Source organism: Lygodium microphyllum, chromosome 5, assembly GCF_053477565.2.
Source record: "Lygodium microphyllum isolate KBCC chromosome 5, Lygodium_microphyllum_v1.1.10, whole genome shotgun sequence".
Classification (NCBI taxonomy): domain Eukaryota; kingdom Viridiplantae; phylum Streptophyta; class Polypodiopsida; order Schizaeales; family Lygodiaceae; genus Lygodium; species Lygodium microphyllum.
The window spans coordinates 32,254,254-32,273,835 of record NC_141139.1 but is presented as its reverse complement, the minus strand read 5'-3'; the positions used below and the strand labels follow the sequence as shown (position 1 = coordinate 32,273,835).

The window sequence follows — 19,582 nt, the reverse complement described above, 5'->3', positions numbered from 1 at the left end:
GCTATCTGCCCACAACATCAATATTTTCTCTAGCTTTAGATGTAGGTGCATTATCCCCTCATATGGTAGAACAAGGGTAAAACCCCACTTGTTATGAGCATTGTTTGAACGCGAGTGTTGCCACATGCTCACACATACATTGTAACTCCTTTTGCAAGTATGACCAATAGCCATTGTCTTGCCCTTGCCTTAACAACACCATCCTAATTATTATTGAACTTCACAAGATCCTCTTCCCCTCAATGGATGTGAGGCACCTTGACCCTACTTCCTCTAGCTATATCAAGCACATACAATATGTTCCATGGCCATGAGGCCTTGCTTGCCATTGCATATGACAATTGGCATCTTCTAAGCCCTATAGCTTGGCAATCATAATTGAGAGAGAGATTCATATCCTAGTGTAAAGAGAGATTTCATCCAATCAAAAGCTATCCCATTGCATGAAGAGCAACAATTGCTTGCATGATTATTCCTTCCACAACACAGCTTTGTAGGAGCTCCTACACAGAGAGAGAGAGAGAGAGAGAGAGAGAGAGAGAGAGAGAGAGAGAGAGAGAGAGAGTCCTTAATATGCCACCCATTGGTGGGTAAAACACGTTATTTTTGGCATGCCTACTGTATTTTGATAAATATGTTTGAAGATATAGAATGCAAGCATGTTTACTCAGACGTGCTATTAGCCAAATTCCTAGAATCAAAATTTTCCATTTTTATAAGAGGTTTTGAAAATGGAAACACTAAATTGGTGCCATGTAAGCTTGGCTCCATTTTGGTTCTTAGTGTTTAAGCTTGACGCTTTCTTAATAAATAATTGGTTTAAAAGATTGAAAATGCATAGCTATTGTTTGCTAGTACTCTTGTTCATTAGACTTACATTTTACTATTTAATTAGTATGTATTTGTGACAGGCCATGGTAATTTCATTTACGTGGTTAACTAAACTACAGATTTACAATGTACATATTGGATATGCGCATGGTCACTATCACCAGCAGCATCATTATCATCATGTTGGATTGATGCAAAGATATTTATCGTATGAAAAATTTATGCTCAGCCTAAAGGGGCCCCCTTGTTCGGCAGCCTTTAAGTAGAGAGACAGATAACAAGATGGCGATCGTGATCGCCTCTTGAAAGGAGAGAGGCGGGGGTGATTGAGAAACAAAGGAAAGCGGGGCACACTCTGCATAGTTTGGGCAGCTCAGAGCATTCGGTAAGCTCTCTTCTTTCATGAACATGTGCTTAATTTTTATGATCTCTTGCTCCCAATGTCTTAATGTTGTGATCCCTGTCTCGGAATGTGTTTAATTTGATGATCTCTTGTCTAATTTGATGATCTGTCACTGTCTCTCTCCCCTGATAATGCGTGCTTTGATAGGTTTTCTCCGTCTACTGTAACTCTCTGCTTCGGATAATGCATGCTTTCATGGATTTTCTCTGTCTGCTGTGCCTCCTGTGACGGTTTCTGCGTTCTTCTTTGATATGTGGCTTGTGTTAGTCCCAAGTCCTTTATTGTAGTCACCATGAATGATTCTCTGTGTCCTGTTGCTGTCCCAGCTTACTTGTCTAGTCAGCACGCCACTCTGTTTCTTGCCTCTTTCTTTTGGTTTTAGGTCTGTAGTTGCCTTCCGAGGCTGCTCACTGTCATCACTGGCCTCCCTTTCTTGTTCTGCACCTCCAATGCTATGCATGCTCTGTTTTCAGATTGTTCGATGCCGACAACGATCTTTCTTGGACTGGGGTTCATTATCGTCCACCTTCTCTGGCATCTCCCTTTCTCTGTATAGGTTCTGCTTATAGGTCACTCAAATTGCACACTCTAGAGGCCATTTTACCACAATTGCATTGCCTTGCATGGTTGTTTACGAGACATAATGTCTGCTCTGCATAATTCTAGAGGTCATTTAGGTTTCTTTGTTTACAATCTGTATGTCTGCAATTCTCTCTAAGCTCTATGATGATCATGCCTGATTTCTGCCTGGTGCAAAGGTCACATTGAAAAACTGGGCATTTAAGCTGATGGATACTGAAGCTTCCTGGGCGGACCTGACTTATGAAGCCCTTGTGGAGATTTTCAAGAGAGTGGGATTTGAGGACCTCTATCTGACAGTACCTCTGGTCTGTAAGGCATGGAGGAGGGCCTCCTTGGATTTTGTCTGTTGGGAGCATGTGAACATGGAGGACTGCTTCAACAAAAGGCAGGAGACGGCCTTGTGGTGGCAGCCATCTTTTGAGAAGAAAATTGAATACATGGTCAAATTGGCTGTGGACCGAAGCCGTGGGCATTTGCAGTTGCTCTGTACCCGACATTGTTCCAGCACAGCTTTGCTTTATGTGGCTACAAGGTGCAGTTTTATAGTACTTTTGTCTGATTTGCTACCATGTCAATAACTGTCATAACTGGAAACATGGCATGTGTCCATTTATGGGCATTATATGTTTACATGTTTGGTATCTAATGATCTGAAACAATTCTTCTGTGCTTTTTTCAAGTCATGATTCAATATCCTTATATTACGTGCTGGTTTGTCTTCAATGTACTGGCTCCTCTGTGATCTTTGTTTGGACAATGTTAGAAAAAATCGCCTGCACCTTGACCAGTGAAAAAGTTTGGTGACATAGCCAGAGCACCATCAGCAGATATAGTAGCCTGTCCTTCTTTAGCAGATGGATTGGCCTTTACAGTATCAAACAGCAGTCACAACTTTTCAGATTCTAGAGGTGTGGGCGATCTAGATACATGGGATGCAGCAATGGACCAACATAAATCTTTTTTATATCAGTTGCATCAGTCAGTCGGAATATGGGTTGTAGAAAAAGTCAGGAAGTTCAATTATCCCTTGTGATGACCATGTAGGGCATTTCACAAGTTTTGTTTGCACGTAGAAGATGTGGGCCCCTACCCAACAATTAGTGTAGCAATCACTCTCATGTTGGTCACGTTGTTGTGGAACACAATGTAGTAAGTAGACAGACCATCTTTTGGGTATATCTTTTGTTTCGTTTTCTCTCTTTTGGCTAGTGCTTTAGTCTTGGCTCCAACTGGTTGCAAGTGTTCTTGGTGGCTTGCTTTGGTGTAACTCGTGTGCAATCATCATCATTATTGAGTTGCTTTTCATTTGTCCTCATTGCTCTTGTTTATGCTTTGCATTCTCTTAAGTCTTGTTACTAAGTGCATGTTTTTATGATGCACACATTCTCTCTCTTTATCTACCAACCACTCTTGAGCTTACCACACTTCCAATTGGTCTAACAAATCCCTGCCCAAGATAATCTATCAATTTTCTTGGAATTTCGTCCCTTTAGTTTTACTAAATCATAAGATTTCTGTGAGAATGGTTGAATCCGTGGTACCACATCAATGGCATGATCCTCTCCTCTTGGTGGTAATCTAGGAGGTCGATTGTCAAGAAAAACGTTTTGGAAATCAGTCATGGTCATAGACACTAGAAACTCTCCAAAGCTCCAATTTTATGCCGGTCCAATGTTCCCATTTCCTTTTTTGTTACCATTCTTGTTTTTGCCTTTCTCATCCCTATAGTTATTGTAAACTCCCCGAAACCACAGGTTTTTGCTGTTCCCGTTTGTGCTTCCCCATTTTTGTTATTTTTCTTTCCATTTCTCTTTTCGCCATGATTCCTTGGAGTACATAGATTCGTCCGAGTCATGCAATTCAGCATGCAAACCATAGATACCTGCTGAAATTTAGATTCAATATCATCAAGTGAAATGAAATCATCAACTTCTTTTAGAAGACAAATATAGCTATGTACTTCAAAATTTCATACCTTTGAATATTTTAACAGCAAAATCTATTGAAATCGAGGTCATATTATTAACAAAGAGAGAGATACATAAGGAAATCCTTGTTTTCATAAAGAGCGGAAAGATGTACACAATCTATATAGAATGGTTCTTGTTTATCATACAACCATAGAACTCCTAAAGCAATGTTAACTTTGTCAAGATACATGATGTGAAAATTCTAAATCTCTTTGTGATTTTCAAGTTCAAGCTCTAGGTCAAGAACCATCTCATTCAACACATCTGTTTTCATGCTACAAGCTATCTTAACATGCTACTTATGATTATTCAATTGTGTTGATAGTCCCAACATTTGGACCAATATTGTATCAACAAAATGATGGGTGCTTCCCTTATTTGAATGTAGAGTTACATGGTGACCATTGATCTTTCCAAGGGATTGAAAAAGATCGTGCTTATCAAAATTGAAACGTCCCCTTAGTATCCAACTTGCATACGATACACAACGCAATCCAAACACACAATAAAAGGGATTGGACATTAGACTCAGCTCCTAGCCATAGAGCCAAATGGGCTCATCCTTGAGCCTGGGAGCTAGTAGCACTCTGGGTTACGACCACATTCCAAGGGTTGGTGTCTCGTATCACTAGTCAACACCATCTCGGTGTACAAACGTGTTGGCCAAGGGACCAAGAGTCCAAGAGTGGTGATCACATAGTGAATGTGCATTATAGGGCCTTGAGTCCTATAAATAGGACGCTACCCTAAACCCAAAGTGCCCTTAGTGCATTCACACTAAGTCACTTCATGACCATTGTGACCAATGCTACTAGTGCCCATGTAGATGTCTAGGGACGTAACAAAAACAATCATGACCATTGATTTTTGGAAAATTGGGAGAAGATACTTGTGTACTAAATTTACAATCAATGCATGAACTATGTGCTAAGTGGTGAACTTCAATATTCATGAATTTTAGAGTTACCTAAGATCTCATGTATATGGTTCTGTTCTCTTTCTTGGCTGGACAATCCTTAATCTGGTGGCCTTGTTTTCCACAAAAGAAAGTGTGAACCTTTTTGCAAAGCTTCTATAATGGTAGCATTCTTTGCTTTCTTTTTCAGTGGACGTTCACATTTCTCAAACTTTGCCTTATTGATGGAAAAAGACTTTGATGGAAACTTGAGTGTTTCAAAGGGTCTTTATTTTCTGAAAGAACCACATTGGTCCATATTTATAGTTGTGTTATTATATCTATGAGCATTAATTAGTTAAATGTCATGAGGACATGTATTTTTGAAACCTCACTTAACACGTGGATTAATTTTTAATCACATGGTTAAGTAAATGTTGCACATGTGAGGTGTAACTGGGGTCAGTCTGGGACCCAAGGAAATCACGGAATGTCAAAGACAAAAGTTGCTATAAGTTATGCCACACAGGTACTTGGTGGTATCTGGTGCCAGTTGTTGGCTTAGGTTATTCATTTGGCCACAAGTGTCAGTTGGTGATACTAGAGAAGTGACATTTAATGGTACCTAACGCCAATCTGATTGTCAAAGATAGTGTAGAGACAATCGGCAATGGAAGTTGCCTAGCCAATTAAATTATTGGCCAATCAGATTATTTTTTAGGACACTGAAATAATTATTAGATTAATTTTTAATATTTAAAGATTGAAAATTAATATTTAATTATGGATAATAGTGGAAAAACCATTTGGAGAGATTGCCACTTGTCAAAAATGCCCATGCAAGACTAAAAAACGTCTTTAGAGATTGGAGAGAGGCATTTTAATGTATTCAGTCTACAAGAGAGGGAGGAGATGCTACTGTTTTGATTTGCAGCCATTGGAGGAACTTCTCGACAATAAATGACAAATTTTCTTTAGTTCTTTGCGAAGAAAGTTTGAATTTTCTCTCTCTTTAGCATTCTCTCTCATCTCCTAGCCTTTTTACAGCCTTGCTCCGAAGATTACAGCATTGAGATCACTAGAGATTGAGAAATTTCAGATTTCTCTACTGTAAATTCTAATTTGCAGCAGAAATTAGGGTTTAGCAGCAGCCTCGGGAAGCGTGCAAAAAATTGGAAGCTCCAAGACTCAGATTCAATAGGGTTGAAGCTATTTTCAGCCAAATTTAGGTGGAGGGACTAGCAAATCAATGAATTTGGGGCATTTTCCATCTCCATCAAAGCGAGTGAAGGCCAATTGACTACCCGAATCAAGGGACAAAGCAGATTGAAGACTTGTGGTCATTTTGGACAGCAAGAGGAGTTGGAATACCGAAAGGGATTGGGAGAATCCCATTGCACATCAACTTCTTCTTCAATTAAGTTAAATAAATATTGAAAGGGGTGCCAGTTTTGGGACCAACAAGGTGTCCATTTTGCAAGATTGTAAGTTAATTTGCATTTCTCAATTTTGTAATAAATGTTACTGCTATAACTAAGTTGTAATTAGGGAATTACCACCCATCCATGGAAGGAAGGTTGGTTTCAGTCAAATGTGTTTGCCGTGGGCATAGCCTCCCAAAGGTTTGCTAACACCTTATCTTTGATGGATGCCCCTCTATATTACATGTGCACTTCAACAAAAGGCCAAGCCCTCTTCAAAATGAGTCATGTACTTATCAGAAGTTAGATTGTTCATTGACAAACTTTGGAGTTGTGTTGCAAAATCACCCTAGATTTTAGGCTTTTGCAATAAATCATGCCACCATTCAGGTGCCTTGCCTCGCAAGTACACTGGATAATCTATATCTTGTGCTCATAAGGTTCATTGTTGATGTTCAAATATGTAGTCCAGTAATGCAACCGATTATTCATGGCTGACCTTATACACTTCTTTTTCCCATTAAAAGGCGAGCGGTCTTATATGAGAGAATGGCTTGGTTCAATCATACGATAAATGATTCATTGGGCCACTTCATTGCAAGTGTGTGAAAAGGTGGTCATTATCTAGAAATATTGAAACTAGTCTTTGATGGATCCAAAGGGCAGTGGAAACCTAAATCAGCAAACACAATTGACTAAATACAAAAATCAGCAAGATTAAAACTTAGTGACATGGGCTATTACTCCCACATTTGCTCTCAAGTTTGTTGTTACTTGGTGCCCCTTGTGGTATTTCTTTAGATTACTAATGAAGTCCAATCAGGGCACGAATTGTGATTTTACAGCCGGATGCTATTGCAAAATGACATTCCTTTGGAGAGTATTGGCCCGAATACCATCTCTAGCAATCACAGGCAACTCCATTAAAAAAATTGGATCAGCCTGCAAATTGTAGAGACAGTAGCAAAACAGCTATTGGACCCTAAAAATCATGGAGCAACCCCTTTAAAACCTGTCCAACATTGTCTCCTTGACTTTCCCATGAGATCGTCTCACAATCCAAGAACTTTTATGTGACAAAACTATCTAGAAACTTCATAGGTTAAGGGAATGCAGAGAATGAAGAGAAACTTAAACCCTTTGTTGATTGAGACAGTCCAATTGTCATTGGAAGATGAAACACAGCCATTTACTCTCTTTAAGTACAACAAATGGCTGTCTTTGGTACTTATTTGTTGCCCCATTGCTCCCACTTGCTCCATATGCTTATCCTTCTTGCTGTCCATGCATTCCCACTAGCATTCCCACCATCTCTGCTGTCAAACTTGCAACTTCTACTGCAGATTGCTGTGTATCAGCTCGTGCCTACTCTGAACTGTTTTGTTTGGGTGGAGAGAGAGAGAGAGAGAGAGAGAGAGAGAGAGAGAGAGAGGAGCTTTCCCAAAACTGGTCTCACATTTTTTAGTTGCTTTGAAAATTTGGTACTACCCCAAACTTTCAAATAGGTGTGAGTCATTTACCTTTCAGACTTGTAGGTGCATGCAATCATATCTTCTCAAGGTCCACTTCTATACTTGTGTATTTAGTTGTATCTTACCGTCTCGGTGGCTACTTTTTGGATAAGAAATGTTTCTTGGAGTCCTTTGAGGTGGAGTCCTAGACTCTGTAGCACTAGACTTATTTAGGAGTGGAATACCAACCCTTTGTGGATTTCTTTTGGAGATGATGCTTCTCGCTTCTGCTCTAGATTTGGCACGTGCTATCTGTTAAAAAATACCCTAACACAAAAACATAAACAAAAACCATACGACAAAGCACAGACTGATAAAAGAATATAGTTAGGGTTAGGGTAACTCAGAGATAATGAACACAATGAATAAATGAAGTGATATAATTACTGAATAATACGATGCTCATGTAGCAAACACACTATGCAGTGAATGAGTACTAAACCTCGAACTCTTGTATCTCAAGGATCCGGGCAGGGGTAATGAGTTGGAGAGTGTGTCGTACTCCGAACGGATCCCGAATTGCAACAAGACAGCCTTCGGATGTCGAACACTAGCAAACGCAACAGTGAGAAGCTGGATCTGATGTAGACAGCAATGAGGAGAGAGAAAGACTAAAAACGCAGGTAGCAGGTGAGAGACTAAAAACGCAGGCAGGATAGCTTATAGGAGAGAGAGAGAGACTAAAAACGTAGGCAGCAGACTAAAAACGTAGGCAACAGGTGAGAGAAAGACTAAAAACGCAGGTAGGACAGCCTGCAAGAGAGAGAAAGACTGAAAACGTAGACAGTAGGATTGTGATGACGTGGCAGGCTGTACGACAGCAGGTTTGCACAGGAACAGCAGTCGCCTGACTGAAATTAGCTCCAAACTGTGCGAAGAGGGCTCGAAATCAGGCACTAACTGATGGAGATAGCAATGGACAGCTTTGGCTGAGATGTCCTCTGCGAACAGGGTGTGAGCAGCAAGTTGAAACACATGAAATCTGCAAAAACGAGATTGAGGGAAGAGTGGAGGGCTGGCTGCCAATTTATAGAAAATTAGGGTTCTAGATCCTCTCCCACTTAACTCTCTTGATCCACTCCCCATTTTAGGGTTTTGGCTAAAATAAGCCTAAATTAAGCATGTTTTGGGGCTGTGCATTTCTTAGCACAACATTATCCCATCCAAGATTTGAGAGAGAGTATTAGTAGTAGGTATTGTATACCATCTCCTAATTGTGAGTCCTATCACTAAGTCTATGGGCAATGTCATGGAGCTCTCAGAATTGCACTCGTGAGTTGACAATTTTTCTGGATTTGCAATATTTTTTCTGGTAAATGTAAAGAAAGCTGTGATTGAGATGGAAAAATTAGCAAACTAAAAACTAACATTTATTGTTCGTCTGTGGTTGATTTGGTCATTTTAGTTTGTTGCGGTCAGGGACGCTTTAGTCCGCACTTAGGATTTTCTATAGATAAGACCCTATTGCTTTTTCTATCATTCCTTTTGTTCCAAACACCACGTGGTAGGCTCGTTCCCCCCTCTCATCAGCCCTCGCTGCAGCTACAAACAATAGCATGTGTAGGGGTTTCCCTTGGATCAGCCTTGTTTCATCATTAGTTTGATTTCATTGGCTTCATCTTTGCTCTTCAATGTTTCTGTCACTTGTTCATGTGTTCCATTCTTTCACTGCCATTTTGACATGTATATAGGGGGCAATGAAAAGTGAAGATAAATTATGTGTTGCAAATGAGTTTGGTAGAGTTTTGGATACAACCTTTAATGGGGTGAAGCGTGTCATTGAAAAGTCCTAGCTGGACCAAAGAAAGCTTGTAGATAAGCATAGGGAAGCATGAGGAATCTGTGCAATATAAGCAATTGGTTGTGTTTTCACTAGCAAGTGAATTTACTGAAGATTTCTCCAAAGCAAATCTTAGTTCTCGAACTACAAAGGAACTCTTTGATAAGATGGGTTTGTTAGCAGTCTAGATAGTTCATGTGTGAGTTTGGGCACGAGGTTTAGTGGGCCAGCTTCTAGATATTTTATGTATCTTTTATATGCCATTTTGATGGTGATTTATGCATGTATTGCTGGCTGACCAGCATTAAATGTTGGCTGATCTGATGCATTTATTGCATTATTTTTGGCCTATTTATTTAGCTCCCTCCTCCATAGTCTATCATTCATCACTTGCAGATTCTAGTGCAGGCCCTATTGGAGAGAGGGAGCTGGTGCCAGTGCCCACTCACCCAGTGACTCATTGTTGTACGTGGCTGTCTTGTGTTTGGTATATGGATTCCATTTCCCGAGCATATCTCTGAGTTTTCCTTTGTAGCCTTGTTGTGTTTTCACTTCTCTCTCTCTTTTGTCTTGTGTTCAACAGTTTATTTCAGTACTCTTCTATGCTTCCATTGTGGTATCCACTCTTGACTTGGTATCTGATTTCAGGATTTGTGTTCCAGATGGATCTTCCTTGCTGTTTTGTTGACGACAAACTTCATGGTCCTCACTATTTAAAATGGAGTGCTGTTATGAAAGCATGGTTTGTATAGAAGTGATTATGGTACGTTGATTCTGAAGCTATTGAGTGTCCTTAGCCTTCCACCTCTCTTCTAGATGTTTCGGACTAGGACAACCACGAGAAACTTGTGTTTACATGGGATTCTGATGATACCCGTATATATTCTGCTCTTCTTTGTTGTATCTCTAAAGAGGTTCTTCCGATAGTCATCTCTTGTAGGACAGCTTCAGCAATATAGGTGACGCTTCAGACGTTGCATGAGGCTTTCTCTACTATGCGCGCTCTATGAACAGCTCCAACAAATGAAGTTTGAGCCAGGGGATACTATCTAGTTATTCTTACTTCGTGTTACACAGGTTGATAGTACTTACTAGGATTGAGATAGAGTACTATGCACACTAAGTATAGAAAGAAGAGCGAGTTGAAGGAGTGAGTGTACGACACAATTAGTATTTGGTACAATGACGAGTGTACCACTTTAGGTTTTAGATAATATATAAAGTACATGAGTGTAAGGGTGTGTTCATACCCGAACACTGTAAAAGGCACGGTGAGCCTTTTTTCCCAACAATCTCCCACCTAAAGGCAACCTGCCTGAAGGTAGAGAAAAGAATCAGCTAAGTCTATGTATGTACAAAGCTGAAATACATATATACTATCCAACCCCATCATCTGGCGGCAATGAGCAAACTGCTCTGCTGGAAGATTGTCACCAGGTGGTGATACTTTTTACAGTTGCTTTTCTTATTTACTTATATAAATATTTTATTTTTTTTCTTTTGTTTTGCTGTTGCTTTTTATCCCCAAAGTTCTCTTGGAATAAGTCGAGATCTTGGCATGGCCAGAAGAGGTAGCCATTGGGACAAATTGGACTAATGGTTTATCTGAGCCTTGGGACCGGTTCCATATTGAATGGGCACTTAAGAATAGAATGCCAGTGGTTTGGGACTGTGTGCTTAGCCACTGGAGATGGTGTAAGACAATGAGCTTGGCCAAGACAGAAGATGCACATGTGAGAATGCTCACGGAATAAAAGTCACCGTAATTGAGCCACATGGGCAGATTGCTGCAGCCATGGAGAGTACTTCTATGTCTTTGACTCAAGTACGGAGGTAGAGCTTGCTCCTTCTGATCAACTCTCTCTTTCTCAGAGGAAATGCTTCGCATGATGGGCTGATTCCATCGAAGGTACAATTCTGTGTTTTCTCTGAAATTCTGTACATGAATCATTGAGTATTGATCACAAAAAATGTAGGACATGCTGGACAGTAAGAACAGTGAATTCAGAGATCTGCAGACTGTAATTCTGCACGCGAATCATTGAGTTTTGGTCACATGCTAAACAGTAAGAACAGTGAATTCTGCACATGTTGGACAGTAAGCTCAGTGACTTCAGGACATGCTGGACAGTAAAAACAGTGAATTCAGAGATCTACAGAGTGTAATTCTGCATAGGAATCATTGAGTTTTGGTCACGGAAAATGCTTTTCTAAAAGGGATGTTGATCTGGACATACTGTACTGTTTTTATGCAACTGAGATTTACTTAGAAGAGATGAAAACCAATTGTTCACAGGTTATGTATTTTGGAACATTATCATTTTTGTAATTTTCCATCTTTTAATTGATAAAGAAATACCGAGAGGGGCGCTGGTCTTCGGGGCCAATCTGGTGTTGAGCGAGGGAGTGAGGTCTCTGCTTATGTGTGTGTGTATAAAGACCAAGTATCAATTGAAGGAACTACCGCTTTATGTGAGTCATAGACCGGTTTCAAAGACCCTTCGTGAGAAGTTCTGCAGGGTTATCATTTGTACGTACCTTGACAAGCTTAATGGTTTTGCTGTCAAGTATATTCTTGATAAAATGATACTTCACCTATATGTGCTTTGTCTTTGCGTGAAAGGCAGGATTCCATGCTAGCATGATAGCACTCTGATTGTCACAATGGAGGATAGGAACCTTTGTAATACCAAGTTTTCTCACCAGACGTGAAAGCCATAAAGCCTCTTTGCATGCCTCAGTGGCAGCCACATACTTTGCCTCTGTACTAGACAATGCAACACTTTTGCAGCCTGGATATCCAAGAGATTGCTCCACCTGTGAACGTGAACACATATCTTGAAGTAGACTTCCTGCAGTTAGGATGACCAGCATAGTCTGCATCCGTGAAGCCAACAATAGACGACTTCTGCTTACCAAAGCAGATACACAAATCCTTTGTGTCCTTAAGGTATCTCGTGCTACCCTTCATTGCTTCCCAATGCTTTTTACCAGGATATGCCATGTATCTGCTAACCACTTCCACCGCAAATGCAATGTCAGGACATGTAGCAACCATAGCATTCATCAAGTTACCCACAGCTGAAGCATAAGGTATCTTGGCCATTTCGGCCTTTTCATCATCAGATGTAGGGTTGTCATCTGCATTAAGGTTCACATATGGAGGCAATGGTCCCCCCCCCCCCCCTCCATATTGAAACACTGCAAAACCTTAGTAACATACTCCTATTATGATAGATAAAGAAGACCCTTCGATCTGTCTCTGAGTATACCCATCCCAAGAATGTGATTGGCCTCACCAAGTTCCTTCATATCAAAGCTATTGTGTAAACTTTGCTTCAAGGAGTCCAAGACATGAACATCCTTGCATGCAATCAACATGTCATCTACATACAAAACCAAGAGAATAAGGTTGCTATGTGCTGCCTTCTTGGTTTATAAGCAGTGATTAACTTGAGAGTGATGAAATCCGTGAGATTGCATGAATGTATCAAATTTATGATACCATTCTCGTGGTGCCTATGTCAGCCCATATAAACTCTTGTTGAGTTTACATACCATGTGCTATTTTCCCTTTGTAGTAAAACCCTCAAGCTGTTGCATATAGATCTCCTCATGCAGATCACCATGTAAGAAAGGAGTTTTCACATCCATTTGTATGAGCTCCATATCTTCAGATGCAACTAAGCCCAAGATGGTTCGCAACGTAGTCATTTTGACTATTGGAGAAAAGATTTCATCAAAATCAATTCCATGTTTTTGCTTGTACCCTTTAGCAACCAGGCGTGCCTTGTACTTTGGCAAAGAACCAGAAGTGACATTTATTTTGTAAACCCATTTGCATGGTAGCACTTTCTACCCTTTAGGCAAATGCATCAAATCCCAAGTGCTATTTTTCATGAGAGATTCCATCTGTGATAGCATTGCCTTATGCCATTTCTTGCTGTCTTTTTTGTCCATTGCTTCCTAGAAGCATGACGGCTCACCACAATCTGTCAACATGACATAATCAGCCACATAGTTAACACTAGGAACGAACCTATTTGGTTGTCTTTGCACTCTGGTCGACCTTTGAACCCAATGGTCAAGATTTGCTGGCTATTCATCCTGCAAATCCGCATTAACAGCTTGCTGTTTTGCAGGTTCAGCTTGCTGTACAGCTGGTTCTGGTTGTTCCAAAGGTATTTGATCTTGCTGAATTCGTGGTACATCATGGGCAATATCTTGTTAATCATTTTCAGCATCATTCCCCGTATTTTTGGGGACATTTACAGCAGGTATTTGCTGCTGTCTAACGAGCATTCTTTGCTGTCCTATAGGTATATCCTTGCAGAATACGACCCTTTTGACTCCTCGGTCTTTTCGGGCTGTTTGTGCATGCGATCTTCCCGAAAGATAACATCAATGTTGCGTACTATTCTTTTCTCGGGATCTCATAATCGATACTTCATCTCACCTTCATCACTATATCGTAGGAAAATACATTTACAGGACTTTGGCTCAAGTTTGCTGTGTTTTTCCTTTCGAATGTGTACAAATGCCTCGCAGCCAAACTCTCAAGTGAGCATATGAAGGTGGCTTGCTCGAGCACGCTTCTTGACCCCAAAAAAAAGAAAAAAAAAAGAAAAAGAAAAAAAACCGTGTTTTTTGATCGATTAATTAAGTGTACGGTTGTCATAACAGCCTCTGTCCAAAATCCACGAGGTAAAGCAGCATGTGATAGCATTGTACGGACCTTGTCTTGAATGGTTCTGTTCATACACTTTGCAACACTATTTTGGGATGGATTATGAGGAGCGGTGAGTTCCCTTTTAATTTCTTTGGTGTCACAAAAGTCCTGAAAGGCTTTGCACACATATTCCCCACCATTGTCAGCGCGAAGACACTTTAATGTCTTGCTGGTCTGATTTTCAGCAAGTGCTAGGAATTTTTTAAATTTATCCAAGGCCTTGTCTTTGTGATGGATTGGATAAACCCATACTTTGCATGTGGCATCATCAACAAAGGTAATGAAATACTTCTTTCCCTCTAGAGATAATCCTGGCATTTGACATACATGTGAATGTGCCAACTCTAAGGGTGAAAACTTTAGAGAGAGATTTCTTATGTGACGTTTGAGCATGTTTACCATAAATACAGTGATCACACTGTTCAAAATTAGCATACCTCAAAGGTGGCAATCAACCCAAATGAGAGCACTTTCTTAATTGGCTATGCCACAAAGAAACACTTGGCTGCTCGGTTATGGCGACTACATGGTCACGCATACTAGATACAACAAATGATACAAAGTATTACTTTTGGAGCCCTTGGCAACAATACGAGAGCCCTTACAAATTTTCCATTTGCTATTCCCAAAGGTGGGGTGATAGTTTTCATCATCTAGCTGCCGTGTGCTTATCAAGCTCTTCTTGAGCTGAGGTACATGTCTCACATTAGGCCAAACAAACACGGAGCCATGTTGAAATTCCAGTTTCACACTGCCAATGCCTACAATTTTACATGCATAGTTATTCCCCAAGTGGACAACACCACGCGCACCACCATTGTAGTAAAAAACCACTCATGATGTGGTGTGACATGAAAGGATGTACCTTAATCAAGTATCCAAGTGTGCATGTCATCCTCAAAATCTGCAATCAATGCATGCGCACTCAAAGGAGAAGCAAGAAGTACATCACCGTTGCTGTCATTCTCATGAGTGACTACATTGACCTCTTCTATTTTCACACTGCTCTTCTTTGTAGGCTGACTGTCCTTTTTCTCAGCCTTGTTGTCTTCAGTGTTTTTGCTTTTGCCTTTCTCTTTCTTCAATTGAAAACAGTCCTGTTTGTAATGCCCTTTTTTGCCACAATAATGGCACTTCACATTTTTGCCACGAGACTTGCTGCGTGCTCTATTTTCAAAACTGCCCTTTTGCTGAAATTTGCCTTGTGTGCTATGCATCAGAAGACTTGTTTGCTGAATTATTTTGCCCGTTGAATTCTTCCATCAGCAAAGAACTCTCCACATCTGAATATAACAGCTGAGCATTCGAGTTACTCAAAGCTGTCTTGAAAGTATCCCAACTTTTGCATAGCAAGAAAGTAGTCTTGAACTCATCATCAATATGGAAATCCAAAGCAGTCAGCTGATTGAAAATTGAGTTGAACTTGTTTAAATGGATAGACATGGCTGTACCTTCTTTCATGCAAAAGTCCATTAACTTTTTCAGCCAATAAACCTTGCTGGCTACACTTTTCTGAGCATACAATTCTTAAAGCCTTTGCCACATTGCATATGCTGAATTCAGCTTCTCAATGTTAAAGAGCAAGTTGTCTGACACTGAGAGCTCAATGATAGAGCATGCAAGCTTGTCCAAGTCATCCCACTTGTCTTGTTCCATGTATGCTGGTTTTATTCCCTTTGTTTTGATGGGCTTCACCTGTTTCTTCTGCACCAAGACATTGTAGCACTGTTTTTGCCAAATTGCAAAATTATGTGCATCCTCAAGCTTCTTGATGTGCAAAAGATTGCTGCTGTCATTGTTTCCAGCCATAATGTGTAGTACTAAATTAACTCAAAAAATTACCAAATGCAAGCCAAAATGTCACACAAGTAACCACGGTACATTGTAAGTACCAACCAGCTATGAAAATCCAGTGATTGTAGAGATTTCAAATCTGCAAATAGATATTCAGAATTAGAGTCTTTGTTGCTGCACTCCTCAAGCAATTATTGACACATTTAGAGGCCAAGGCACGAATTACATGTGAAATCCCCAAAATTTGATTGCAATTTCTGCTCCAAAAGCATTTGCGGGAACAAATTTGGCAAGTTTGGTCAAAAGGCCGAATTTTTCAAAAGGAAATCCATCCAGATTGCATCCCAAGTGCATATACTAGATAGTTGTTGCACAAATTGGAGTAATTTTGCAAAAGCCCCAAATTTCTTGGGTTCGGTGTGTACGAATTTCAGTGAGATTGAAGAAATTCCACTAAAATGTGAAAAGGCCCAAAATTACTCTAGCAAATGTGTAATTTTTGAGTCAGATTGTCTTGTCCTATGTTGAAGTCCCCAAATCTGAGAAAAGGCCCAATTTTCTCGGTCAAAATTGCACGTTGCCTGTGTATATAAATGCCCGGCAAAGGGGAGAAGGGAAAAATGGCCTAAATCAAAGAAAAATAAGGGAAAAGAAAGCGGGCCGTTTGCGGCGTTGACCAAGACCCTCGTCTCTCACCAGTTGGAACTTGCTTTTGTGTCACCTGCTTGGTGCTTGACCAGCCGACTAGGTTCGTTTGACCCGCGTGCTGCGTGTCGATCTGCGACTTGTTGCTTGTGCCCGACTACTTGACCAGGTTCGTCTCGCGCCGGTCCTGCACGTTGCATGTCGACCTGTTGCCTGTGCCTGACTACTTGACCAGGTTCGTCTCCCGCCCGTCCTGCACGTTGCGTGTCGACTTGTTGCCTGTGCCCTGTCTGGCCTACGCAACCCGTCAGCTGCTCACTTGCACCCCGCTCTGATACCAATTTGATAACACTTGCTAGGATCGAGACAGAGTACTATGCAGACTAAGTGCAGAAAGAAGAGTGAGTTGAAGGAGTGAGTGCACAACACAATTAGTATTGTGTATAATGATGGGCGTATCACTTTAGGTTTTAGATAATATATAAAGTGCAAGAGTTTAAGGGTGCATTTCCACTCGAACACCGTAAAAGCCACAGTGAGCCTTTATTCCCAACACAGGTATAGGATGAGCTTCGTCACATGTAGTTTGCCCTTCCAAAGGCTTATCTTGTGGGGATTGTGCTCTACAAGCTCTCTCCAAAGTTTGATGGAGTAGCCAATGCTTTGTAGGTGTGGACGTCATCGATGCGAGTGAGCTTTACACGTATGTCCTCGATGTTGCTTAAGCATGAGGTGTCTTTACGGTTATAAGGGAGGCTTCCATCTCAGTATGGTGGCTCACACGAGGGCTTTGCAACTTTAGAGAGGGGTGATAGGATAAGAAGTTGTAGGCCCAATGTTATCATTGTGGTAAGAAGGGACATCTGCACAAGGAAGGAGTTAGCGGTTTCAAGGAAGAAGGAGAAGAAGTAGGATATGGACTCCTTCACCGAATCATCCTCCTCATCTTGGTGGTGGTTTGATCACCCACTACTTGGATATCCATGGTTCTATTTCAGTGGTCTTTGTTATATGGACTTTGATGAGTCATTATCATTGTATCATTGTATTGTATCAGATCGCCTATGATCTGGGAGGGTGTTAGCAGTCTAGTCAGTTCATGTGTGAGTCTGGGCAGGAGGTTCAGTGGGCCAAGCATTCTAGATATTTTAGGTGTTTTTTATATGCCATTTTGATTTCGATTTATGCATTTATTGCTGGTTGACCAGCATTAAATGCTGCCCGACCTGACGCATTTATTGCATTATTTTTGGTCTATTTATTTGGCTCCCTCCTCCACAATCAATCATTCATCACTTGTAGATTCCAATGCAGGCCCTATTGGGGAGAGGGAGCTGGTGCCAGTGCCCACATAGCTAGTGACTCATTGTTGTACGCAACTATCTCGTGTTTGGTATATGGATTCCATTTCTAGAGCATATCTTTGAGTTCTCCTTTGTAGTGTTCTTGTGTTTATACTTCTCTCTCTCTTCGGTCTTATGTTTAGTGGTTCATTTCAGCATTCTTTTGTGCTTCCATTGCTGCATCCACTTTTGACAGGGTTCATTGGGAATTGCATTTGTAGTGCAAGACAAGGGTTGGACCTGAGAATGTTCAAGTTTTTAAGATTTACTGTTAAACTTTCGTATTCTCATCATTCGCAAATTTTTCAATTTTACGAGGTTGAATTTAATCCAGTGTTACTGCCTTGAAGTCTTCATTTGGAGAATGGTTTGTCATATTGAAACGAGTGTAAGCATAGAAGTGGTGATTTGTATGAACTCTTACTGCAAGAGAAGTTGGTGACTCGTTGACTGCTGTCTTCTGCAAATGTTTAGTGCTTTCTTCTTAATTCTGTATCCTCAAACCCATTTTTGAATTTCTATTTGTTAACAGTTTCTCTAATACTTGTTGAGGGACACTAGTGAACACCTGTAATAATTACACTATCATCTGTACAGAGGAGAGACTGAAGTTTCTGCTGAAAATTTCTTCTGTCAGCTTCTTAGTTCATTTTATAAATGTCTATATGTAACAAGTTAGTTTTGTTCATCAGGTGTCCTTCCATTCGAAGCATATCAGTTGCATCATCAAGTGGAATCATAGACCCTTCCATCTCTCAGATTTCTAAAGCCTGCCCTCAGCTTGAGGAGCTTGATGTGAGTGAATGCCAGAACGTGACTGATGTCTCATTGGAACAAATAGGCTTCAATTGCAAGCATATTACTGTGCTAAAAAGGAACAGGTTTGTTGGCCAATATGACCCTGCAAGAAAAAGATTACTGCCTCGGGAATATTCAGGAGTCATCTCCCCAGCAAGTGCAGATCGAGAGGTTCTTGTTATGTCCAAGTTGATGCCCAACTTGAAGCATTTGGAGCTGCGACATTCTAAGCTGTCTGATCAAGGGCTGGCTGCATTAGTTGATGGCTGCACCAATCTAGAACATCTAGACCTGGTTGGATGTCGAAATTTGACAAGAAGAGCTTTAGATCAGGCTGCTACACACATAAAGGTTCTGTTGAAGTCCTCAGCACCAGTTAGGAGTCAGCTCGATATTTCCCGTTATGGCCATTGGCAGCTCTATGATGAGCGCTTTCAGAGTGGCTTCTTCCAATTTTGATGCATTGGGTTGCTTATATCAATGATACTGCATCCTGGGTTCTGGAAGCTCCATGTCTATATTACCATGTTGGGTTTCTTGGCCTAAGTGAATGTTTTTCTATGCTTAATAGAAGTTACGCTACTTCTGAAACATGTTAATAGTTTCGTCAGAAATGCAACCCATGGTGCCAGTTAGTAAAAATTGAAAACTCTTGACTTACACAGCGTATTTGGGTCCTTTCTTGTGTGTCTGTGTCTATCCTTTGAATGTTTACCTGAATCTTTACTGTAGATGTGAAGAAGATGAAAAATGTTGTGAGTTTTGGGTTTGAAAGCACATGATGCACTTAAAGCTGTCACTTGAAGTTCTGGTTTCCACTTGATGAATGGAATTGTGATGTGGAGGTTCTATTTTCTTACAAAGTGCTTGAAATAGCCTG

General features: G+C 40.6%; 1 protein-coding gene across 1 annotated transcript; it reads left to right on the top strand.

Annotated features, from left to right (window-relative positions):
* Positions 1 to 1,061: 1,061 nt before the first annotated feature.
* LOC148035665 (F-box protein SKIP1-like) lies at positions 1,062 to 19,358 on the top strand. The gene is made up of 3 exons (XM_087677670.1): positions 1,062 to 1,216; positions 1,993 to 2,348; positions 18,597 to 19,358. The coding sequence occupies exons 2-3, from the start codon at positions 2,023 to 2,025 to the stop codon at positions 19,159 to 19,161; spliced, it is 891 nt and encodes a 296-aa protein (XP_087533796.1). The 5' UTR covers positions 1,062 to 1,216; positions 1,993 to 2,022; the 3' UTR covers positions 19,162 to 19,358.
* The last annotated feature ends 224 nt before the right edge of the window (positions 19,359 to 19,582 follow it).